The 26,824-nt window shown below is 45.9% G+C and overlaps 1 protein-coding gene and 1 long non-coding RNA gene across 2 annotated transcripts; both read right to left on the minus strand.

Annotated features, from left to right (window-relative positions):
• Nucleotides 1-22,167: 22,167 nt before the first annotated feature.
• LOC141257931 (uncharacterized) lies at nucleotides 22,168-23,382 on the minus strand. The gene is made up of 3 exons (XR_012318133.1): nucleotides 23,265-23,382; nucleotides 22,872-22,960; nucleotides 22,168-22,259 (listed from the first exon to the last, which is right to left on the minus strand). It is a non-coding gene; the product is annotated as an uncharacterized lncRNA (long non-coding RNA).
• A 748-nt stretch (nucleotides 23,383-24,130) lies between these two features.
• LOC141258439 (microtubule-associated serine/threonine-protein kinase 3-like) lies at nucleotides 24,131-25,111 on the minus strand. Its single transcript, XM_073673438.1, has 5 exons — nucleotides 24,977-25,111; nucleotides 24,744-24,876; nucleotides 24,428-24,593; nucleotides 24,183-24,281; nucleotides 24,131-24,138 (listed from the first exon to the last, which is right to left on the minus strand). The coding sequence occupies exons 1-5, from the start codon at nucleotides 25,054-25,056 to the stop codon at nucleotides 24,131-24,133; spliced, it is 486 nt and encodes a 161-aa protein (XP_073529539.1). The 5' UTR covers nucleotides 25,057-25,111.
• Nucleotides 25,112-26,824: the final 1,713 nt, after the last annotated feature.

Genomic DNA, 26,824 nt, shown 5'->3' on the forward strand with positions numbered 1-26,824 from the left:
CAAGAGAGTTGCTGGTGATAGAGTAAATTCCTCTGTTCAGGTCTGGAGTTCTAGCAGTCAGCGAGATTCTTCTTGGAGTTCCTTTATGGATTGTAGTTGTGTTCTCTCTGGTGTCTCCTCAAAGCTAAGTGTATCTCCTTGTCTGTTTCCCTTGTTTGTCTTTAGTTGCAGTGGGGCCGACTAGTGCTAACTCCTCCCCCTCCCTACCTAGGGCCTAGCTCTAGGGTCAGCCAGGGCTAAGGTATCCTGCTTGGCGATAGGTGTGGAACCTATTTAGGAACGATAAGGGAGTCATGGTGTTGTTAGATCTGCTTAGGGGTCTCCACTCCCCCTTTCCCTAGTTTTTGGGCTTTCCCCCTTTTCCCGTTGTCGTACGCTGGGTTCTTCCCATACCTAGCATGACAAGGGATGAGCAGACCCGTGGAAGTTCAGGTTTTGGTACCCAACTGAACTTTAGTCCAAAGTTTGGTTCGGGTACCAAAACTGTACCCGAACTTGATCCAGTACATGGACCCCATTGAAATCATTGTGGACTCCAACTTTTGAGATGGAAAAATCTCACTCTCCCTCCTTCTCTTTTCTCTTTCTCTCTCCTCCCGCTTCTCTCCTCCCTCTCTCTCTTTCCTCCCTCTCTCTCTCCTCCCTCTCTCTCTCTCCTTCATCTCTCCTCCATCTCTCTCTCCTCTATCTCTCTCTCTCCTCCATCTATCTCCCTCGCACTCTTCTCCATTTCTGTCACTCTCTCCTCTCTCTTCTCAATCTCTCTCTCCCTTGCTCTTTGTCCTCCATCTCTTTCTCTCTCCTCCCTCTCCCTCTCTCCTCCCTCTCTCTCTCTCCTCCTTTGCTCTGTCTCTCCTCCATATCTCTCTCTCTCATCCATCTCTCTCCCTTACCCTTTCCTCCATCTCTCTCACTCTCTCCTCTCTCTCACTTGCTCTTTCTCCTCCATCTCTTCCTCTCCCCCCCATATACAGTTATATGAAAAAGTTTGGGCACCCCTATTAATCTTAATCTTAATGTTTTATAAAAATTGGTGTTTTTGCAGCAGCTATTTCAGTTTGATATATGTAATAAATGTTGGACACAGTAAAGTTTCTGCCTTGAAATGAGGTTTATTGTCCTAACAGAAAATGTGCAATCTGCATTCAAACAAAATTTGACAGGTGCATAAGTATGGGCACCTCACCAGAAAAGTGACATTAATATTTAGTAGATCCTCCTTTTGCAAAAATAACAGCCTCTAGTCGCTTCCTGTAGCTTTTAATGAGTTCCTGGATCCTGGATGAAGATATTTTTGACCATTCCTCTTTACAAAACAATTCCAGTTAAGTTTGATGGTCGCCGAGCATGGACAGCCCTCTTCAAATGATCCCACAGATGTTCAATGATATTCAGGTCTGGGGACTGGGATGGCCATTCCAGAACATTGTAATTGTTCCTCTGCATGAATGCCTGAGTAGATTTGGAGCGGTGTTTTGGATCATTGTCTTGCTGAAAGATCCATCCCCTGCGTAACTTCAACTTTATCACTGATTCTTGAACATTATTGTCAAGAATCTGCTGATACTGAGTGGAATCCATGCGTCCCTCAACTTTAACAAGATTCCCGGTGCCGGCATTGGCCACACAGCCCCAAAGCATGATGGAACCTGCACCAAATTTTACTGTGGGTAGCAAGTGTTTTTCTTGGAATGCTGTGTTTTTTTGCCGCCATGCATAATGCCTTTTTGTATGACCAAACAACTCAATCTTGGTTTCATCAGTCCACAGGACCTTCTTCCAAAAAGAAATTGGCTTCTCCAAATGTGCTTTTGCATACCTCAGCCGACTCTGTTTGTGGCGTGCTTGCAGAAACGGCTTCTTTCGCATTACTCTCCCATACAGCTTCTCCTTGTGCAAAGTGCGTTGTATAGTTGACCGATGCACAGTGACACCATCTGCAGCAAGTTGATGCTGCAGCTCTCTGGAAGTGGTCTGAGGATTGTCCTTGACTGATCTCACCATTCTTCTTCTCTGCCTTTCTGATGTTTTTCTTGGCCTACCACTTCTGGCCTTAACAAGAACTGTCACTGTATTCTTCCGTTTCCTTACTATGTTCCTCACAGTGGAAACTGACAGGTTAAATCTCTGAGACAGCTTTTGGTATCCTTCCCCTGAACAACTATGTTGAATAATCTTTGTTTTCAGATCATTTGACAGTTGTTTTGAGGAGACCATGATGCCACTCTTCAGAGGAGATTCAAACAGGAGAACAACTTGCAAGTGGCCACTTTAAGTAGCTTTTCTCATGATTGCATACACCTGGCTATGAAGTTCAAAGCTCAATGAGGTTACAAAACCCAAAAAAAGTTCTTTAGTAAGTCAGTAAAAAGTAGGTAGGAGTATTTAAAACAAGAAAATGATAAGGGTGCCCATACTTATGCACCTGTCAAATTTTGTTTGAATGCAGATTGCACATTTTCTGTTAGTACAATAAACCTCATTTCAAGGCAGAAACATTACTGTGTCCAAAGTTATTACATATATCAAACTGAAATAGCTGTTGCAAAAACATCAATTTTTATAAAACATTAAGCTTAAGATTAATAGGGGTGCCCAAACTTTTTCATATAACTGTAATTCCCCATGCAGGATTTAACGTCTCACCCCCATATAATTCCCCATACAAGATGTCACCTCTCCCCCCATATAATGCCACATGTAGGATGTCACCTCTCCCCCCATATAATGCCCCATGCAGGATGTCACCTCTCACCCCCCATATAATGTCCTATGCAGGAGGTCACCTCCCCCCCATATAATGCCCCATGCAGGATGTCACCAGTCCCCCCATATAATGTCCTATGCAGGAGGTCACCTATCCCCCCCCATATAATGCCCCATGCAGGATGTCACTTGTTCCCCCCATATAATGCCCCATGCAGAATGTCACTTGTCCCCCCCCCATATAATTCCCCATGACTCCATACATATAAAAAAAATAATCAAGTACTCACCTCTCCTCACTTGCTGCCATTGCTCCAGACTCTTTAGCGTCGCCGGCGTCTTCCCGCTCTGCTCTGTGATGGATCTGGAGCGAGCATGGTGTAAAGACATCACAGCATCCTCTGGCCTGAGACGTCACAGTGCAGCAGCCGCGGAAGAGACCAGAGATGGTGCGGAGGCACGGGGAGAGGGGCCCTGAACAAGCGGGGGTGGGTGGCGGGCGCTGGCACCGGCACCGCACCGCTCACGGATCCCATAGCGCGCAGTGGTGCCCGACGGTAAGTGGGCCCATCCATCTCCTTAGGGCCCCAGCACTTGCCCGGGTGCGCTGGGTTCTAACGCCGGGCCTGCATATAGTTACTTTACTCAAGCTCCACACAAGTGCACCATGACTTTTATTATTCCCGCCTTCTTTGGCTTCTCTTATTGTACTCTAGTATTTATTTTTATTTATTTATTTATTTTATTCACTTATATAGCACCATTAATTCCGCAGAGCTTTACAGACATTATCGACACTTTCCCCATCGGAGCTCACAATCTAAATTCCCTATCAGTATGTTTTTGGAGTATAGGAAGAAACCGGAGATCCCGGCGGAAACCCACGAGAATACGGGGAAAACATACAAACTCAGTATCACATACAGTATATGGATATATAAAATAGGACTCTGAGAAATGTATCTCTTTGTTTTGCAATTTTTCCTTAACAGGGCTCTCCGGGAATAGAAAAAAATAAATAACTAAAGGGAATCTTAATAAATACATTTATAAATACCTTTAATTAGCAATTTTAGCTCATTTTTGTTTAGGGAGGTAAACATTAAAGAATTAATATGGTCACTGTCTTGTTACACAGAAATAAACCTGTCCTAGAATATTAGCACAGAAACTTGTGAGCATGTGCCGTAGGAATATTCCTGATATGACTTAGAGATAACCTATAACAGTGTGAGCAGCCTTTTCGTACCTTAATAGCCCTGGTATCTCCAGCATTAGATCATATAGACAGGGTAGACATCAGTGTGAGCCGCCTCTTCTTATTTAAGCACTCCTTGTACCTCCAGCATAATATCAGATAGACATGGTGAACAGCAGTGTGAAGAGCCTCTTCTTACTTCAGCACTCCTGGCATCTCCAGTATTAGATCAGATAGATAGAGTAGACAGCAGTGTGAGCAGTCTCTTCTTACCTCAGCACTCCTAGTATCTCCAGTATTAGATGAGATACACAAGGTGGACAGCAGTGTGAACAGCCTCTTCTTACCTCAGCACCCCTGGTATCTCTAGTATTAGATTAGTTAGACAGGTGTACAGCAGTGTGAGCAGCCTCTTCTTACCTCTGCACCCCTGGTATCTCCAGTATTAACTCAGAAAGACATGGTGAACAGCAGTGTGAGCAGCCTCTTCTTACCTCTGCACCCCTGGTTTCTCTAGTATTAGATCAATTAGACAGATGTACAGCAGTGTGAGCAGCCTCTTCTTACCTCAGGACCTCTGTTATCTCCAGTATTAGATCAATTAGACAGGTGGACAGCAGTGTGAGCAGCTTCTTCTTACCCCAGAACACCTGGCATCGCCAATATTAGATCATGGGATCAAACGGATACCTATTATATATGTGCTCACTCATCACCTTTTTCTGATGTGATTGAAACCTAGCCCACGTTAGTCAATGAAAAAACTGGGTAGGTGGGATTTCAAGTACATGAGTGAGTTTTGGTTGCATCCGCTGCCTAAAACGGTCAGTTTACCACCAGTGAGAGCTATATAGTGACTATGTGGCTGTCACTGGGGTGTCTTTGGTTCGGGTTGGTTGGGTGGCTGCGTCATTATATAGCAACGTGCACTCACAAGCAGAAGATGAGTTTGCTATAAGAAATCCCAATATAAAATACCGCTTTTATATTTTACAGACTTTAAAACTTTATTTATTTTCAGCCTTAGCTAATAACTGGAACTTTTTTTTTTTTATAAAATAAGTATATAACACCGGAGCTGGAGAAAGGACTACATAGAGGAATAATAAGTAATGGACCATTAATGATTAATAACATCAAATCTATAAATACACAAGTTTATAAAATTATAAAAAGAAGTCTACATGCCGCCCAGAGGATCGGGGAGCATCGTGCTTATTTATTTATTTTTTTTCAATAATTTATTTTCCGCTGTTACACTTGGCAATCAATAATTTCAGTAATAGCTGGTATGGGTCTACTGAATTGTGGTGAGGGGTGACGGAGAGCCGTTTCGAAGAATGTGGCCAGCAAGTAACTAGGACCCAATGCAAACCCTGAAACAAGGCCTCCCAAAATAATAGTGCTGATGCCCTCATATGAAGCACAGACATTTCCCTGGGCATTTACACATGGGTCCCATCAGCCTCCTGCTTCTATATTGGTGCCACGAATGATTGACATGGTTATGACCATGACTCAGTCTAATTATTGTATTTTTAGTTAGCCATTGTATAGTGTGGCGCCCCTGAGGGTTCAGTCGCCACAGGGTTACTGCACCTCACCCAGAGGTGTGGTATCTCCTTCTCTCAGGTAAGGATGGAGTACTGCCCGGGACCCCAACACCAGCACCCATCACTACACTACTCCAGGCCGGCTGGAAGGGCAAGATGCACTCTGATTTGCTGCCCCGTCCCTGGCTGGAGAAGGGAGAACCAAAGAGATTGGGTACCATGTAGTGCGTGTGGGTGGAGGACGTAGTTCAGGGGAGCACTTTAGAAAAACACATAAAAAGAGAAGCCATCTTAGATCAGTGAGTAGTCTTTTGTAAGTGGAAGAGGAGTAGGAGGGGAGCAGAGTCTCGTCAGGAGCTCTGCTCCAGAGTGGGGCCTAGCCAGGAAGGCCCAGGAGGGGAGCAGAGGAGAAGGCTTCATTAAGGAAAGGGATCCCAGCGGTATGGAAGGAGCAGGAAGCCACCCGTACGCCTGAATCTGCCAAGCGTCAGAGGGATCGGGCCGCAAGAGGGGAACCAGTCCCCGGACTGGCCGAGTACTTCACGTCTCAGCCAGAAAACCGGAGGCTTCTGCACTTCCAGGGTGCAGTCGCCGTACTCTCACACCTAAGTCACCGAAAAGGGCACCAAGTAGGTCCGAGAACTCCAAGTTGTCCAGAGGGATCACGGAGTACCCGTTCGAGACTTTACTGGAAGGAGCAGGGCAGGAGGGAGAAGACCCAGTGCGGGAAGTCGGTCTAGAGAGGAACACACAAAAGCGGGGTCCCGTCAAGCGCTCCTGATATACCTGAGGAAGTGCTGAACCCCTGTCTGGCATACGCAGTGTGACGCGAGAGGCTGACACCCGTACAGTGTACCTGAGGAACTTGAACAGAACTGTAAGTAAACTCGGATGACAGGACTCCACTGCCTCCGTCAGTTATTTCCTCTGCGCCATCTCTCCTGCACTACAAGCCCCATCATCACCACCTACCATTCTACACTGCCCTGGGGCCCGCTCCACCTGTGGGGAGCCATTCCAACCCAGCTGCCCTATCAAGCGCCCCAGAGGTCTGAAGCAGCGCTGGTACCTATTACCAGAATCCACAGGTGGCGTCACGAACTTTATAAAAACACTATAAATCCCCTATAAATAACCCCTTTTATTGACCGCCCTGGGTCACGGACCGGGTCATCGCCACTGTGACATCATCCCCCAGCATTTATTGGCCCGGCTCCGCGTGCCCCACGGCCCAGGGGGCGCGTCAATAGCACTGTTAGATTATGCATTGAGAACTGCATAGTGATAATATGTGAACAAAGTCCGGTACTATTTATTTGGGCGCTGTATTTTGATAATATGTGAGCACTGTATTGTAGTATTTATTTGGGCACTGTATGGTCATAACATGTGAGAACTGTAAAGTGGTAGTTATTTGGGCATTTAATAGTGATAATATGTGAGCACTGTATGACAGTATTTATTTGAGCACAGTATGGTCATAACATGTGAGAACTAAAGTGGTAGTTATTTGGGCATTTCATAGTGATAATATGTGAGCACTGTATGACAGTATTTATTTGAGCAATCTATTGTTCTATCTTGAGAACACTTTATAGCCGTATTTATTTTGGCTCTGAGTGGCACTGTTATTTTGTTGCTAAAGAATGGCACTCTTATGTGGGCACCATCCTTTATACCTTGTATAATGTAGCACTGTATAATATCTTATTTGTATATAAATTGTTGGCGGGGGAGCTAAGAGAATAAGCCTCACACGGTACCGTGCCTCCTTAGTCAGGTCGTGACCCAAGTGCAACCTTTTTCTCTGCACCCCATGTATTGCATGCCTGCTTATAGACCAACGTATTCTGCACCACGTATCACTCTCATCCTCCCTGCAGAGGTCACGCTAGAATCTCAGATAATTGCACAGTGTGTGCCCTTATGGGCAGGGGCGTACTGGCCCACCGTATGATCGGGAAAACCCCCGGTGGGCTCCGGGGTCCGATGGCCATGCCCCCACACCCACTGGGCCCTGTACAGAGAACAGAGGACCCCCCGGTTCGCTAATCAGATAGGCAGCACTGCCGATATGATTAGTGATGGGCCCTCTGCAGCAGCACAGCAAGAAGACCGGTCTCCCTCCTCGGCCTGCTGCCGCAGTGCCCCTCTGCCTCCTCTGCCGGCGCGTGCGCAGGAGGTCAGTCTCAGGGCGAACACGTCATCGCCCTGGGACTGCTTCCTGTGCGCGCTGTGGAGGACGGATCCGCCGTCGCCCTAGGCAGCGTCTGCAGGCCTGCAGCTCATCTCGACGCGTGAGTATGAAAAGCAGGGGCCGGGAGGGGAGGAAGGGATAGGGGGGAGAGGTGGCTGAGAGGACCCCTGGCCGAGGCTGGCAGTAAATGCTACTGGGCAATGGGCATGATTATCATCATGCCCATTGCCCAGCCTGTCCTGCTGCCAACCTCTCGTTACTGTTACTATGCCTAGCAGCATGTACTACCACCAGTGGTTGGCAAGACATGCTGGGTGGGCATGAAAGTACCAAGGAGGCTGGCAGGACATAAAAAGTATGAATCGGGCTATGGGCGGAGGAGAGCGGTGCCAGCGCCCGCCCTTCTCCCCCGCTTGCTCAGGGCCCAGCAGCCGGATACTTACCTCTCCTCCTGCCTCCGCAGATCCGCTGTATTTCTGCTCTGCGATCCCTGTGACATATCAGGTCAGAAGGTGCGGTGACGTCTTTCCACCGCGCCCTCCCCTGAGCCATCACAGGCAGCGCAGAGCGGGAAGACGCCGGCGACGCTGGAGTACGGACCTGAGCAGCGGCAGCAGGTAAGGAGGAGTGAGGTGAGTATTTGATTATTATTTTTTTTAATGTATGGAGGCATGGGGCATTATATGGGGGGGGTGATATCCTGCATGGGGCATTATATGGGGGAGTGACATCCTGCATGGGGCATTATATGGGGGGGTGACATCCTGCATGGGGCATTATATGGGGGGGGTGACATCCAGCATGGGGCATTATATGGGGGGGTGACATCCAGCATGGGGCATTATATGGGGGGGGTGACATCCTGCATGGGGCATTATATGGGGGGGGTGACATCCTGCATGGGGCATTATATGGGGGGGTGACATCCTGCATGGGGCATTTTAAAGAGGGGGGGTGACATCCTGCATGGGGCATTATATGGGGGAGGTGACATCCTGCATGGGGCATTATATGGGGGAGGTGACATCCTGCATGGGGCATTATATGGAGGGGGGTGACATCCTGCGGCGCTGGAGTCCAGACCTGAGCAGCGGCAGCAGGTGAGTAGGAGTGAGGTGAGTATTCGATTATTTATTTAATGTATGGAGGCATGGGGCATTACATGGGTGGGGTGGTGATATCCTGCATTGGGCATTATATGGGGGAGTGACATCCTGCATGGGGCATTATATGGGGGGTGACATCCAGCATGGGGCATTATATGGGGGGGTGACATCCTGCATGGGGCATTATATGGGGGCGGTAACATCCTGCATGGGGCATTTTAAAGAGAAGGGTGACATCCTGCATTGGGCATTATAAAAGGGGGGGTGACATCCTGCATGGGGCATTTTAAAGAGAGGGGGGGGTGACATCCTGCATGGGGCATTTTAAAGAGAGGGGGGGTGATATCCTGCATGGGGCATTATAAAGAGGGGGGGTGACATCCTGCATGGGGCGTTATATGGGGGGGTGACATCCTGCATGGGGCGTTATATGGGGGGTGACATCCTGCATGGGGCAGGTGACATCCTGCATGGGGCATTATATGGAGGGGGGTAACATCCTGCATGGGGCATTATATGGTGTGCGTGACCTCCTGCATGGGTCATTATATGGGGTGCGTGACCTCCTGCATGGGGCATTATATGGGGGAGGTGACATCCTGCATGGGGCATTATATGGGGGAGTTGACATCCTGCATGGGGCATTATATGGAGGGGGGTGACATCCTGCATGGGACTTTATAAGGGGGGGAACAGCCTGCATAGGGCATTATGGGGGGGAACAGCCTGCATGGAGCTTTATATGGGGCCATTATCCTGTACAGAGCATTTTATGGGGGCCAGTATTCTGTATGGAGCGTTATATGGGGGCCAGTATTCTGTATGGAGCACTTTTTGGAGGCCAGTATACTGTGTGGAGCGTTATATGGGGACCAGTATCCTGTATGGAGCGTTATATGGGGACCAGTATTCTGTATGGAGCGTTATATGGGGACCAGTATTCTGTATGGAGCACTTTTTGGAGGCCAGTGTACTGTGTGGAGCGATTCGCCGGTTTCTGAGCTATTATAGAATTTACAATAGATATCACTCATGTAATATAAGAAGTGAAATCTTTGCATTGTACTATACTTATATTTCTCTGCGTTATTTGTGCATCATGAATCGTGGTATGTGTTAAAGGGGCCCACTGAGACTCTTTCTCCCAGGGCCCAGAAAAACCTGGAGCCGGCCCTTTGTGGTACTATCATGCTAGTACTACTACCACCAGTGGCTGGCTGGCAGGACATGCCATGTGAGCTTGAATGATAGTACCACAGAGGCTGGCAGTACATACTGGGCAATGGGCATAATAATACCACAAAGGCTGGGAGGACATACTGGGCAATGGGCATGATAGTACCACCAGTAGACTGACTTGGCGGTCTCCAGGGCTCCATCTCCCCTTCTCGCTGCTGTTAGACTGGGTTAACATTGCGTTTATACTGTGCGTTACAACGGATCCGTTGTAAATCAGCGCAGACGCAATGTACTGTAGACTTGCATTGCAAAAATAGGCATGTGTTTGAAAGTATGCATTATTTGCAACGCACAGGAAAACATGGTCGGCGGCTGGAGGCCAGCTGAGCACTTCTCTGACAACTGTGTTCTAGTGTCATTCTGTGCCTGCTCATCTCTGTCAGCAGGGGTATTTGTCTGATGGCAAAGATGTAGCTGAGCTGGAGACAGAAGATCCGTGGATTACGTCAGAGCGAGGATTTTGTTTTTTATTAAAGATGGAGTCCCTACATGTGTTTTTTTCTGTTTACTAGAAATTCTTGGTGGCCATGTCTAGTTTGGCGTGACGCCATGAATTTCAGGCTTAGTGCCAGCTGATAATACAAAGCTGGTACTAACCCCATTATTACCCAGCGTGCCACCCCCACCAGGGCCGCTGGAAGAGCCGGATAAAGTGCCTGGAAATGGTGCTATGATGAATGCGCCAATTCCAGGGGTGGCTGCGGGCTGCCGTCTTCAGCTTGGGGGGCCCAGAATGCTTGGGCCTTACCATGCTGAGAATCCCAGCCCCCAGCTGCCTGGTTTTTACCAGGCTGGCGATCAAAATATGGCGGGAACCCACGTATTTTTTTAATTATTTTTTTTAAATAATTTAAAAAAAACATTGGGCTTTCCTGACTTTTGATCGCCAGGCAGCTGGAGGTGGCAGCCCGTAGCTGTCTGCTTTATCTGCGCTGAGAGTCAAAAATTCTGCGGAGCGCTATGTCATTTTTGTTTTATTATTTATTTATTTTCACACTTCTATATGTGTGACAGTCCCAACAGCCAATCACAGACGCTGACACAGAGAACGGGCGTCTGTGATTGGCTGCTTGAGTAACCTGAAAGCAGCCCATACATAGTACCATACTAGAATGTATGGGCTGATTGTAGATTACTCGAACAGCCAATCACAGACGCCCATCCTCTTTGACAGCATCTGTGATTGGCTGTTGGGTCTGTGACATATAGAAGTGTGAAAAGAAATCATTTTTAAAAACGATGTAGCGCTCTGCAGAATTTTTGATTCTCACCGCAGATAAAGCGGACAGCTACGTACTGCCACCCCCAGCTGCCTGGCTTTACCTTGGCTGCCGATCAAAAGACAGAGAAGCCGAATATTTGTTTTAAACTTACTTAACTTTTTTTTTTCCGCCATATGTTGATCGCCAGCCAGATAAAACAAGGCAGCTGGGGGCTGGGATTCGCAACATGGTAAGGCCCAAGCGTTCTTGGCCCTCCACGCTGAAAATCGCAGCCCGCAGCCACCCCTGAAAATGGCACATTCATCATAGCACCATTTCCAGGTGCTTTACCCGGCTCTTCCAGCGGCCCTGGTGGTGAGTGGCACCCTGGGTAATAATAGGATTAGTACCAGGCCAGCTTTGTATTATCAGCTTGTACTAAGCCCGAAATTCATGGTTTCACGCCAAATTAGACATAGTCACCATCAATTTCTAGTAAACAGAAAAAAAAAGATTTTTTTTTTTATTAAAAATAAAACACATTTAGGGACTCCATCTTTAATAAAGAAAAATCCTCACTCCAACGTAATCCATAGGTCTTCTGTCTTCAGCTCTGCTAGATCTTTGCCATCAGAGAAATATGTCTGCTGACAGATGAGCAGGCACAGAATGACACTGGAGCACTGTTACTGTGTAGTGCGGCGCTATGTTTCTTTTTTTTGTCATTTAATGCAGTGTAGAAATCTTGGGAAAAGTGTGGATTGTGCTCTGGAAGTGATCAGTTATAGCTAACTATGTTATTTTCTGCAGAGATAAGTCCTGCCTAGAAGATGGGATATATCGGTCTGCAGATAAAGAGCTTCACCTAGAGACATCACTGGTGAGTATGTGTATTACCTATACACACACACTGACACTATACACAGAGCTCCTGTGCATAATGTCACTGGTGATCACTGTATTACGTCTACACTGACACTATATACAGAGCTCCTATGCATAATGTCACTGGTGATCACTGTATTACCTCTACACTGACATTATATACAGAGCTCCTGTGTATAATGTCACTGGTGATCACTGTATTACCTCTACACTGACACTATACACAGAGCTCCTGTGCATAATGTCACTGGTGATCACTGTATTACTGTCACACTGTCTCTGTATACTGGAGGTAGGGGGCCTAAGCTGGGGCCCTGACTAATCCCTCAACCTGGAGGTACTGTTAAAGGTACAGAGGTCCAGGCCGCCAGCGTAACCCCTACCTCCTGAGGATCCCTGCACCTAAGTAATCTAGTCCTGAGAAGGACCCCGATCACAACAAAAGAGGACAAGTAATAATATGCCCACACACAGTACTTAGACGAACGAGACAGTACAAGGGAAAAACCAAAACCACCTTGCATACAAAGACTACACAACTACAACAGAGGGAACACGAACGGGAAAGGAGATAAATGATAAAGCGAGGAAGGGAAAATACACTCCAAATACACTTATCTCAGAAACTCCAAATACCACGATCCGCTCTGTAAGTCTGTATGAAAAGCTTTCACCGACACTTCCCTAACAGACCAGCAGGCATTTGAAGGAGACTCACTACAGCAGCATTGATTGCAGCTGGGCGAGGCTGGACCTCGTCTAGCACAGAGAGAAAGAGAATTAACTCCCTCACTGCCGAAAACACAAAGCACCAAAAAGTCAGCTGCGAGAAGTCAGGCTGTGTAATCGTGACGATCTTCGTGGCGACACACCCGTGACAGTACCCCCCCTTCTACGAGGGGCCTCCGGACCCTCAGGGCCAGGTTTATCCGGGTGAGTCATGTGGAAGGCCCGAACTAATCGGTCTGCGTTAATATCCGACGCAGGAACCCACATCCTCTCCTCAGGACCATACCCTTTCCAATGAACCAGGTACTGAAGGGACCGGCGGTTAAAACGTGAATCGATGACCCTTGATACCTGGAACTCCAAGTTACCATTGACCACCACTGGAGGGGGAGGTAAAGATGACGGTACCACCGGCGCCACATACCTCTTAAGCAACGATCTGTGGAACACGTTGTGAATTTTAAACGTAGGGGGGAGGTCAAGACGGAATGCCACCGGATTAATAATAGAACTGATTCTGTACGGCCCGATGAACCTGGGACCCAGTTTCCAGGAGGGAACCTTAAGTTTAATATTCCTGGTAGACAACCATACCCGATCGTTCACACTTAGGTCCGGACCAGACACTCTCCTCCTATCAGCCATACGTTTGTATCGGTTCCCCATAGTATTCAGATTCTTCAGCACCCCTCTCCATACTGAAGCGAGTGATGAGGAAAATCGTTCCTCCTCAGGAACCCCCGAAGAGCCCCCCCTACTGAAAGTACAAAACTGGGGGTGAAAACCATATGCCCCAAAAAACGGGGACTTACCAGTGGACTCGCTCCGCCTATTATTGAGAGCAAACTCTGCCAGAGGTAAGAAAGAAGCCCAGTCCTCCTGGTTCTCTGACACAAAACACCGGAGATATGTCTCCAAGCTCTGGTTCATACGTTCCGTCTGACCGTTGGTCTGAGGGTGAAAAGCCGATGAGAATGACAAATGCATCCCCCGCCGTGCACAAAACGCCTTCCAGAACTTGGACACAAACTGAGACCCCCGATCAGACACCACATCGGAGGGTACCCCGTGAAGCCTCACAATCTCCCCAATGAACACCTGCGCAAGAGTTTTAGCATTAGGGAGAGCCGGAAGAGCGATAAAATGTGCCATCTTGCTGAACCTGTCCACTACAACGAGTATGACCGTTTTACCCGAAGACGGAGGGAGGTCCGTAATAAAGTCCATAGACAGATGAGTCCAAGGACGCTCCGGGATCTTCAAAGGTAAGAGGGCCCCAGACGGACGGGTATGTGAGGTCTTAGAGCGCGCACAAACCCCACAGGACGCGACAAAAGTTACCACCTCCTTATGTAAGTTAGGCCACCAAAACCGACGCGAGAGAAGATCCACAGTTGCTTTACTCCCCAGGTGTCCTGCCAAAACTGAGTTATGGTGTGCCTCGATCACCTTTTGTCGCAACTGATCTGGAACAAACAGTCTCCCCGGAGGTCCAACAGGGGCGTCCCCCTGAGCCTCCAATACCTTCTCCTCCAGCTCAGAGCATACTGCCGAAACCACCACCCCCTCCTGAAGGATAGGAATCGGGTCGTCCGTATTCCCGGCCCCAGGGAAACTACGAGATAAGGCATCCGCCTTTACATTTTTTGACCCAGGACGATATGTAACGACAAAATTAAACCTGGTAAAAAACAATGACCACCTAGCTTGTCTGGGATTCAGACGTTTCGCGGACTCCAGATATAGCAGGTTCTTGTGATCGGTGATGACGGTGACCGGATGGACTGCCCCCTCCAAAAAATGGCGCCACTCCTCAAAAGCTAACTTAATGGCTAAGAGTTCCCTATTGCCGACATCGTAATTCCTCTCAGCGGACGACAATTTTTTAGAGAAAAAGGCGCACGGATGCCACTTACCAGGGGACGAACCTTGTGACAATACTGCTCCCACCCCTACCTCGGAAGCGTCTACCTCTACAATGAATGGCTGTGACGCATCAGGTTGAATGAGTATGGGTGCCGAGGCAAAACATTTTTTCAAGCAGGAGAATGCTTGACAAGCCTTGTCAGACCACCTAGAAAAATCCGTCCCCTTTTTAGTCATGTCTGTGAGAGGCTTAACCATGGACGAGAAATTACGAATGAACTTCCGGTAATAATTAGCAAACCCCAGGAAACGTTGTAGTGCCTTAAGATTCTCTGGCCGATCCCACTCAAGAACTGCCCGCACTTTCCCAGGGTCCATACGAAAACCGGACGCTGAAACCAGGAAGCCTAAAAACTGGAGTTCCTGTACGGCGAACACACACTTTTCCCATTTGGCATACAGTTTATTATCCCGCAAGATCTGTAACACCTGCCTAACGTGCTCCTGATGAGACACCAGATCCGGCGAGTAAATTAAGATATCATCCAGATATATGACAACAAACTGTCCCACCAGGCGGCGAAAAATGTCATTAACAAAGTGTTGGAACACCGCCGGGGCATTAGTCAGACCGAATGGCATGACAAGGTTCTCATAATGCCCCTCCGGAGTGTTAAACGCCGTCTTCCACTCATCCCCCTCCTTTATCCTAATCAGATTGTACGCCCCCCTGAGATCCAACTTAGAGAACCATTTGGCGCCCACGATCTGATTAAAGAGATCGGGAATAAGTGGGAGTGGATACGGATCTCGGACCGTAATCCGATTAAGTTCACGGAAATCCAGGCAAGGGCGTAGGCCTCCATCTTTCTTCTTAACAAAGAAGAACCCCGCAGCCACCGGTGAAGATGAAGGTCTAATATGCCCCTTAGCCAGACTTTCTGAAATATAATCCTTCATGGCCTGCCTCTCAGGACCAGAAAGGTTATACAACCTAGCTTTAGGTAACTTGGCCTCAGGGAGCAGTTTTACAGAACAGTCATACTCGCGATGAGGAGGTAGTTCCTGACACCCTTTCTCCGAGAATACATCCTCAAAGTCCGCCAGAAATGGAGGTAAGACCCAAGGAGTAACCGCACCGATGACCGTGTTCATGCAGTTTTTATTACAGAATTTACTCCATTGGCTTATCTCTCTGGTTTGCCAATTAATAACCGGGTTATGCTTAGTTAACCAAGGAAGGCCCAACACTATAGGAGTGGGAAGACCCTCCAACACGTAGCAAGACAACAGTTCTTTATGTATCGCCCCCACTTGAAGTTTTACGTCATGCACAGCTTGCAAAAAACTTCCCTGACCGAGAGGCCTGGCATCGATCGAGAATATGGGGATGGGTTTAGCCAACTCACTCAATCGCATACCTTGAACCCGGGCAAACCGAGCATCAACCAGATTAGCTCCGGCCCCACTATCCAGAAGAACAGATATCCTCTCAGTTCTCGTACCCACCACCACCTCCGCCGGTACGAGAAACTGAGACGAACCTAGGGACGAAATACCTACTCCCAGATTGCCGTCCACCACACAACCTGGGATCAACAGTTTTCCGACGACTCTTCACTCTGCAAGGGACGGGATGGACACCCCCCAATAAAATGTCCCTTTCTCCCGCAGAAGAAACACCTTCCTGTCTTATGGCGCACCACCGGTCCCCTCCCCCGAAATGATGTCCCTCCTAATTGCATAGGCTCCTCTGGACTGACCAGGGGAACCACCATATGAGGGGACCTTGTAGGAGGTGGAGTCATCACAGGGGGTCGAGTTATCCCGCACCTCTCCCGAAGCCGTCTGTCAACGCGAATAGCCAGGGCCATAGCGGCTTCCAGTGACGCGGGATAGTCATACTGTGCCAACACATCCTGTAATTTGTCGGATAAACCTTGACAAAACTGGCTCCTAAGAGCCGGGTCATTCCACTGGGTGTCCGTGGCCCACCTACGGAACTCCGAACAGAATTCCTCCGCCGGACGATCTCCCTGCTGGATCCTACGTAACTTAGACTCAGCAAGGGAGATCCGATCTGGGTCATCATATACGAGTCCCAGAGCAGCGAAAAACCTATCCACTGACTGGAGAGCCGGGGAGCCCGGGGGAAGAGAGAACGCCCAAGATTGTGGGTCCCCTTGTAGGAGCGAGATGACAATTCCCACCCTTTGTTCTTCACTCCCCGATGACCGAGGCCGCAGCCGAAAGTACAATTTGCATGCCTCCCGGAAAACAAAAAACTTGTCCCGCCCCCCAGTGAACCTGTCAGGGAGAGCTACTTTAGGTTCTGGTCCGGCTTGCTCCAGAGGATGCAAAACCTTGGACCTAACGTCCGCCAGCTCCATGGACAAACTCTGCAACTGCCGAGCTAGACCGGCTACTGGATCCATGGTAGCTGGAGAAAAACTAAGTGGGTCGGTGAAAATGTCACACTGTCTCTGTATACTGGAGGTAGGGGGCCTAAGCTGACCCTAAGCTGGGGCCCTGACTAATCCCTCAACCTGGAGGTACTGTTAAAGGTACAGAGGTCCAGGCCGCCAGCGTAACCCCTACCTCCTGAGGATCCCTGCACCTAAGTAATCTAGTCCTGAGAAGGACCCCGATCACAACAAAAGAGGACAAGTAATAATATGCCCACACACAGTACTTAGACGAACGAGACAGTACAAGGGAAAAACCAAAACCACCTTGCATACAAAGACTACACAACTACAACAGAGGGAACACGAACGGGAAAGGAGATAAATGATAAAGCGAGGAAGGGAAAATACACTCCAAATACACTTATCTCAGAAACTCCAAATACCACGATCCGCTCTGTAAGTCTGTATGAAAAGCTTTCACCGACACTTCCCTAACAGACCAGCAGGCATTTGAAGGAGACTCACTACAGCAGCATTGATTGCAGCTGGGCGAGGCTGGACCTCGTCTAGCACAGAGAGAAAGAGAATTAACTCCCTCACTGCCGAAAACACAAAGCACCAAAAAGTCAGCTGCGAGAAGTCAGGCTGTGTAATCGTGACGATCTTCGTGGCGACACACCCGTGACAATTACCTCTACACTGACACTATACACAGAGCTCCTGTGCATAATGTCACTGGTGATCACTGTATTACCTCTGCACTGACACTATATACAGAGCTACTGTGTATAATGTCACTGGTGATCACTGTATTACCTCTACACTGACACTATATACAGAGCTCCTATGCATAATGTCACTGGTGATCACTGTATTACCTCTACACTGACACTATATACAGAGCTCCTCTGTATAATGTCACTGGTGATCACTGTATTACCTCTACACTGACACTATACACAGAGCTCCTGTGTATTATGTTACTGGTGATCACTGTATTACCTCTACATTGACACTATATACAGAACTCCTGTGTATAATGTCACTGGTAATCTCTACATTATCTGTACACTGACACTATATACAGAGCTCCTATGCATAATGTCACTGGTGATCACTGTATTACCTCTACACTGACACTATACACAGAGCTCCTGTGTATAATGTCACTGGTGATCACTGTATTATCTCTACACTGACACTATATACAGAGCTCCTGTGTATAATGTCACTGGTGATCACTGTATTACCTGCACACTGACACTATATACAGAGCTCCTGTGTATAATGTCACTGGTGATCCCTGCATTACCTGTACACTGACACTATATACAGAGCTCCTGTGTATAATGTCACTGGTGATCACTGTATTACCTGTACACTGACACTATATACAGAGCTCCTGTGTATAATGTCACTGGTGATCACTGTATTACCTCTACACTGACACTATATACAGAGCTCCTGTGTATAATGTCACTGATAGTCTCTACATTATCTGTACACTGACTCTATATACAGAGCTTTTTTACATTTTCATGATCAGTCACTATCTGGTGCCATTATGTGCCATGGTCATGGTGTGGCGGTATTTCTCCCTTGTATGTGGTATTATTCAGACAGTCACTATGTGGTGGTAATATGTGGTCTTCTCATGGTGTGGCAGTATATATACCTTGTACTTGGTTGTATTTGATCACTATCTGGTGGTATGTGTTCTGGTCATGGTGTGGCGGTATTTCTCCCTTGTATGTGGTATTATTCAGACAGTCACTATGTGGTGGTAATATGTGGTCTTCTCATGGTGTGGCAGTATATATACCTTGTACTTGGTTGTATTTGATCACTATCTGATGGTATGTGTTCTGGTCATGGTGTGGCGGTATTTCTCTCTTCTCTGTGGTATTATTAGTCTAGGTATAGTGGATTGTTGTCAGTCATTTGTTTTTTCGGATATTAAGAATGGGAACATTCTTTATTTGCAATACATATTAAATACTTGGATGTTTAACCTCTCCCTGTGTTGTGACTACTACACAGCAGCAGAGATTTATTGGTTAATAAAGTTGATTCATTTTGAAAGAGTTTGTGGACTTATGTTATTCCTATATACGCATGGTGCTGGTGGGCCCCAAGGTTGATTTTTTCCTGGTGGGCCCCAGGTACTCCAGTCCGGCGCTGGTGCCAGACAGTTACCTCCTCATCTGTCCTGCTGCTGGCTGGGAGTCCTGTACAGTGCAGCATGTAGTGTGATGTGAATGCCACACTATGGAGATGCTGCTCCTACTACTGCCAAGTGAGGATCTCACCTCCCCAGTATGGTGCCTTCAGGAGCTCCCACAGGGCATCACAGGCCTTAGTATGAAGCAATGCTAGATCTTTGCCATCAGAGAAATATGTCTGCTGACAGATGAGCAGGCACAGAATGACACTGGAGCACTGTTACTGTGTAGTGCGGCACTATGTTGCTTTTTTGTCATTTCATGCAGTGTAGAAATCTTGGGAAAAGTGTGGATTGTGCTCTGGAAGTGATCAGTTATAGCTAACTATGTTATTTTCTGCAGAGATAAGTCCTGCATAGAAGATGGGATATATCGGTCTGCAGATAAAGAACTTCACCTAGAGACATCACTGGTGAGTATGTGTATTACCTATGTTGAGTATATGTATTACCTATACACACACACTGACACTATATACAGAGCTCCTGTGTATAATATTAGTGGTGATCATTGCATTACCTGTACACTATATACAGAGCTCCTGTGTATAATGTCACTGGTGATCACTGTATAACCTGTACACTGACCCAATATACAGAGCTTTTTTACATTTTTATTATTTTAGCATTATTTGTCACTATGTTGTGGCATTATATGCTTTGATCATAACATGACGATATTTGTCCCTTGTATGTGGTATTATTCAGTCACTATGTGGTGGTAATATGTGGTCTCATGGTGTGTCAGTATTTATACCTTGTATCTGGTAGCATTTGATCACTATGTGGTGGTATTATGTGCTTTGGTCATGGTGTGGCGGTATTTGTGCCTTGTATGTGGCATTATTTGGGCACTATGTGGTGGTAATATGTGATCTGGTCACGGTGTGGTGGTATTTCTGCCTTCTATCTGGTAATATTGGTCTTGGTAGAGTGGATTGTGGTTGGTCATTTGTTTTATCTGATATCAATAAGGGGAAACCTCTTTATTTCCAATAGATATTTAATACTTGGATGTTTAACCCCTCCCTGCCCTGTGACTATTACACAGCAGCAGAGATGCAGTTGCAGAGGTTCACCAGAGAAAGCAAGTTGGCATTTGGTGAGATTTTCACCTCTGTATTTATAAGACAAAACCAGGAGTGGGTGAGAAATTCATAAAACATTACCTCGGATTGCTCCACTCCTGGTTTTGTCTTATAAATACAGAGGTAGAAATCTCACCAAATACTCAAAGTGCCACAATCTTCTGACAGTGCTGATTCCACCAATAAATAAGTGATCACCTTCCCAACCTGTGCATCGCTGAGAACTTGTTTTCACCAATAAAAACCCTTTAATGCAAACTACAGTAATTGTACATCGCATTTCTGGTGAGCGCACAGTGATGGGCAGAAGCGGCCAATATAATGGGTATAACGGCTAACAGGTATTTGCAAATAGCTGAAGGGTGGGTGGGCCCCTGGAGTCAATGTCCCTGGTGGGCCCCAGACACCCCAGTCCGGCGCTGTTGACAGCAGTGACCTGGGGGTCTGAAATGCTTCCTGGGGCGATCCCCATGCTGTCCCCATGTCATTTGAGCACTGTCACTATCGTTTTGGGCACTTTTTAGGCTTTCTACAGACTGTCGGGGGTGCCGCCGCAAAAATGCTCTGGTCTCCCATAGACTAACATTGGGCTCGTTGCTCGGGTCGAGCACCCGAGTATCACGGTGAGCTCGGCCCGAGCTTCGAGCACCCGAGCATTTTAGTGCTCACTCAACACTAATTGCCACTCTTCGTAATCTGCAAACAATGTCGTCTTCAGGTGGATTCCACCTGGATCCCTCATGAAAAGCACTAGATAAAAATGTAAATGATTGAACATATGCACTGCAATATAAAAACAACTTGCTGTGCATTGTGTATTTTTCAGTCTTTTTCAGCTTCTTTTCTCCGCTTCCAGCTTTGAAAATTATGAAGTGGTTAAAGAAAGTGATCGGTTCATTCTGCTGGTGGCTTCTGTTTGGAAGCCGCTCACTATTTTATATGTAGTTAACAAAAACACTGATGTTTTCCTTAAGTGTCTTCTTATAAAATAAAAAATCAGTGGGTATGCTGGCGTCTATAAGGTGCTGTGTGTACGTACCCTTAGGAATAACAGAATCTCTGGTCATCTCCTCCATTTTTGGCCAGAGTTTAGAGGATTAATGGGAGACATATAACCGCTATTCTCCAGTTTGGGATCTAACCCTTCAGACATACTATATATGAGGTATAGTATTAATATACCATAAAAGTCAGTAATAATCAATTAAATGCGAAAAGACATTAAACAATTTTAATTTTTTATTTCTTTGAATTAAAATTGCATGGAAGGATGAAGACAAGTTCTTGGAGGAGCCTTCAACTTTTGCACGTGTCTCTTGCTGGTCAGGAGGCCACAGGTAGGTGGTACAACTCCTTCCATACAGGTACAGCATTAATGGTGGATGTGCTGTAGTTTCTTCAGAGCGCTAGATTTGGGGGTTTTCTGTCCTCGAGATGTCAATGGTGCGTTGGTGACAGCAGCCAAAAATGCAGCTTTCTCTGACAGCACGAGCAGCCCTGGATAATCCACGCCAGCAGGATGTTATCATCCGGCGGAAGAGAGAACCTAGGAGAAAAGATGTAAAACTGATGTAAGTAATGGGACTCCATATTAGAGGACACTACTGTGGTGTCACTGTAACATGACGTTAGAGGAATCTCATCATACAGAGGAGCAGAATCATTGTCAGCCATCATACATGTGACAATCCCACCACTGACGGATAACATCTGCTCCACATGGCTTCTTCTCACTGACGTCATACAACATGGAGATTATCGTCACACTTACCTCGCCTAGTTTCCCCCTCTTCAACTTTCTCTGTTTTTAGTTGTTTTCTCAGTGTTCGAAAATATTTTCTTCTCTTCTGAACTGGAGATTCTAATCAAAAAGCCAGAAAAAAATGTTGATTATAAACTCCTAAAAGATGAGCTTTGTATCTTTATAGAGTTATGCAACTGATTAATATGAACCTGTAGCTTTTCTGGGTTCCGGTGGTGTCTCCCCAAAGAACCATGTCCCCATATTAATATGACATTACTTTCAGCAAGCCACAGTGTTATATAATCAGATAAAACTTCATTGTAACTTTAAAGAAGACCCATCACCAGGTCAAAAGTGTCCAAGATTCGCTCTTATTTTATGTCGGCTTCTCCCCTGAGTATTCTGATATTTGTTTTCCTAAAATCCACAGTACGGTTGTAGAGATATGGGACTTTTTATTTAGTGTTAATTATTATGGTCTTTATCATGTGGGTGTGGTAACCTAAGGGCACGCCCCAGAGGATCCTGTGAGCACCGCCCCTTTGTAAAGAATAAAAATTACCACTAATTACAAAGGCCTATAACTCTGGACCCGTATGGGGGATTTTAACAAAACAAAAAATAGAATACTCAGGGGAGCAGAAAGAATAAAGGAAGTAATTTTAGAGCCTTAATATTTAAATTTTGGATCATAGGCTATAATTGGATGGCCTATAAACCTGTACATACCTGACAATGAGGGCGAGGATGACTCACTGTTTTTAGCAGTAAAACACTGATTGTCTCCAACAGTTTTGGAAGGGGAAGATTCTTTCTGCCTGTTGGTAGAAAAAAGACACGTAAATTACAAGGAAAAAACAATAGAATAACGGAAGAACACCTGTCTCTAAGGTCAATTAGGACAACATAGAGGAGATATCCTGCTCAAGACCACATTTTACCAGCAAGAATGGAGTCTAATTAGTAATATTGGCCTGTAGTGAGTTGGAAATGAATGGTTGGTCGCAACAATCAGCTGTTATTGAAGTTATCACAAGTAAGACCCACAGAGATTGTGTAGTCATGGGGTGGTGGATGCTAGATTTAGATTTGTGTTACTCATAATAATAATAATCTACTCACATTTCTGAGCGTTTTTCATTGATCTCTGGGGAACACCCTGGAGGTGACATAGACACTTCATTGCCTTCATCACTGTTCTCTTGGGAACACTGTGGAGGTGACATAGGCTCTTCATTGCCTCCATCACTGTTCTCTTGGGAACACTGTGGAGGTGACATAGGCTCTATATTGGTCATCATCCCAGTATTCGTGATGTATAGCTAAAACAGATAAAGAAATATAAAATAGATTTAATTTTTTTTTGTAATTATAGGTTTCATACATTTTATTAGCCACATACTTACTTTAGAAGACCTTTGATAAGTTGATGCAAAGTTTTTGATTTCTGGCCAGTCATTGTCCTCACTTGTGTCCCCCTCATCTGAATTCATATGTTTGAAGCTGCTACTTCGAGCTAAAAAATACAAGTGTTATTAGAGATTATTAGTATGATACCCAGACAGTCACCATGTTATCACTAATAATGATGGGAACTGATTTTGACATAAAATGAAAGACAAGACACACGTCAGTTTTCTGCAGATGACGTCTCATTTTACTTACTGATAAAGTAGCGGGTGTCCTCATCTGACTTTAGGTCAGGAACGAACAGGGGCTTCTGACTTAAAAGGTTGTCAAAGTCTAAGTCACGCATAAATGGATGAATTTTGATCTCATTTGCGCCTCCTGGAAAAGGAAGACAAAAAAGAAAGTGATACAGTCATTGTCAGAGAAACTGCTCCATATCTGTAGAATTTATGTTAATCTGAACTGAAGATGTAACAGAGCCGACATAAAGGAAATATATTGAACATTATAGCATGAAGAATGGGTAATAGACAAGTAGGTAGAGTACAGAACCTCAGTGCTGATCCTCATGGAACCCATCATTTGTCTGGTCACGCTGTAATAATTCATTGATAATACTATTAATATTACCTGTTCCAAGTCTCAGTGCTGGAATTTTTCTGAGCAGTTGAGTGATGATGCCTCGAGCATTAGTTGGAGGAAAGTAATTACATCTCCAAGGTATATCATCTGTTATATAAAAAGCAAATATAAGAAATAAAACCTCTTCATTTATTTTCATAAAAAAAAAATTCCTTAACAAAGCTAGAAAAAACTACAGAACTATTCAAGTCAAATAACAGGGACATCACAAGCATTCAGATTATTTTACTTACCCTGGATGATACTGTGTAAAATATTCCTTCTGCAAGCCCCTGTAAATGGTGGATATCCAAATAGAAATTTATATAGGATGATCCCTATTGACCACCAGTCAACAGGCCTTCCATAGCCTATCTTTAGGATAACTTCTGGGGCCATGTAAGTAGGGGTGCCAGCAGTCTGGAAACCAACAGAAAAAGGAGATGATGATCAATAAATATAATTGCGACACATAACATCAGTGGAAATGTTTTTCTAGAGAAATTATAAATCAGAGAAGGAGAAAGAGATGAGATCTGTAAAGTACAAGACCCTGTAAGTAAAGCCTACCTCTTTATCAAGGAACTCTTTGGTGATGTCCTTAGTTGGAGTCTTGTAGAAGTCTGAGTTTGGTCTCATGAGGCCGAGTTTTGAAACCCCAAAATCAGTGACCTTAATATGTCCTGTTGATGTTATCAGGAGGCTGTGAAAGAAAAGATGGTGTCAGCACCAAGTAATAACCCACAGACTGTATAAGAAACTCTAACTTTCTTCCCCTCTAATATGCTAGAGGGGTCACTTACTTCTCAGGCTTCAGATCTCTGTGCACCACACCATAGCTGTGCAGGTATTCCACAGCAAGGACCGTTTCCGCAATGTACATACGGGCCAAGAGGACTGGTAAAGGACCCCTGTGCTTTAGAAGGGTACCACAGTCACCTCCTACAGGAGAAAGCAAATATGAGAACTGAGGGTTTGTTACAATGTAAATTACACATGATGAGTGGGAATGTGAAAAAGGCGGAGACATTGGGACAGGATGGTCTATATATACTGTATAATGTAGTGCGTATACTGTATACTGCAGATAGACCCTATACATAGAGACAGAGCCTCATCTACGAGCCTCTAATTTTTTTCTCTGTGAACGTTCTTATCTATAAAAACTCTTCAAAAAGACAAATCTTCCTTTTACCCATAGTGGAAATTGCTGCCGTGCTCAGCGAGGACATACTGGGGGACTTTCATAGAGATCAATGGTTTTTCAGGCATCTTGGTAACAGATGACTTATAATAATTGCAAAGAGGACATGTAACCGTCCATGTGGGCACATTGTGGTCATATATAGGTGCTAGGATTAAGCAGACGTGGGCTGGATATAGATACAATGGATGTGTCCTACCTGGTACATACTCCATGACCATACATAGATGAAGTTTAGTAGGAAAGGAGCAGAACGTGGAGACCACAAAGGGACAATCTGCGAATGCTGAGATGTCCCTCTCCAGAAAGGCCCATTCAAGCCTCTTTGGCTTTTTCAGGTTCTCCTTGTCCATTTTCTTCATAGCGCAGACTTGGTTTGTGTCTTTATGGCGAACTAAGTGGACGGCCCTGGAGAGGAGAAAAAAACATGATTTACTATAAATTCTTATTAACTATCTATAGATCTCATCAAATGATCTCCTGTATTAATGATTAATGTGGGACCATCACTAGAAAACCATGTCTATAAATACATAAAATAACACTCCACAAATGATCACCAATTGGGGGTCCTCATCCACGTCACATCCTAACTGACCTGAATAGTGACAGATAGATGTGGACCATGATGTGAACTCATAATTTGTCCATGGGAACATAACATGAGAAGGACGCAGAGACATAGTCATAAGGAGCCCTGGGAAATATATATAATACCAAAGTAAAGCTCACCCAAAGGCTCCACTGCTGATCAGTTTGATCGGTTTATAGTCGCTCTTACAAGGATTTCTCCCCAGGTTCAATGATCCGATCGCGGCCTAAAAAGGAATAAGAAATGACATTAAGACATAGAAACTGCAGGGGAATAAAAGCTGAAGATGCAGGAACGTCTCTCTTCTATATTATGTCCATGATGATTACACTGCAGCAGATGTAGGGGACGTGATACAAGCCGGACCCTGCACAGACACTATTATATTATAGGAGATATCCCCCTTATACAAAGACACAGGCGGAAATACAAACTCCGCACCACTGAGTACAGACTGTCCTCACAGATGATGAAGCCACAGGGACAGGTGGCCATAAAATACCCTGTGTCTGCCTGGAGTGGACATGGAGGCCTCCACCATCATAAATCTGACCTTCTGCTAAATGGCTGGTAATCTGGAGAAGATCAGACAACAAGGACATGAGATGTAGACCTGTGTCTGCCTGGAGAGGACAGGGAGGCCTCCACCGTCATGAAACTGACCTTCTGCTATATGATTGGTAATCTGGAGAAGATGAGACAAGGACATGAGATGTAGACCTGTGTCTGCCTGGAGCGGACATGGAGGCCTCCACCATCATAAATCTGAGCTTCTGCTATATGGCTGGTGATCTGGAGAAGATCAGAGAACAATGACATGAGATGGAAACCTGTGTCTGCCTGGAGAGGACAGGG

This window comes from Phyllobates terribilis, unplaced genomic scaffold (genome assembly GCF_046119375.1).
Source record: "Phyllobates terribilis strain yellow unplaced genomic scaffold, ASM4611937v1 Scaffold_3__8_contigs__length_932513732, whole genome shotgun sequence".
NCBI classification, from domain to species: domain Eukaryota; kingdom Metazoa; phylum Chordata; class Amphibia; order Anura; family Dendrobatidae; genus Phyllobates; species Phyllobates terribilis.

Coding starts and splice junctions, on each gene's coding strand:
- LOC141258439 (XM_073673438.1), bottom strand. CDS start 25,056: ATGTACATTGCGGAAACGGTCCTTGCTGTGGAATACCTGCACAGCTAT. Junction 24,877..24,976: donor AGAGATCTGAAGCCTGAGAA/GTAAGTGACCCC, acceptor TTTCTTTCACAG/CCTCCTGATAACATCAACAG. Junction 24,594..24,743: donor AAGAGTTCCTTGATAAAGAG/GTAGGCTTTACT, acceptor GTTGGTTTCCAG/ACTGCTGGCACCCCTACTTA.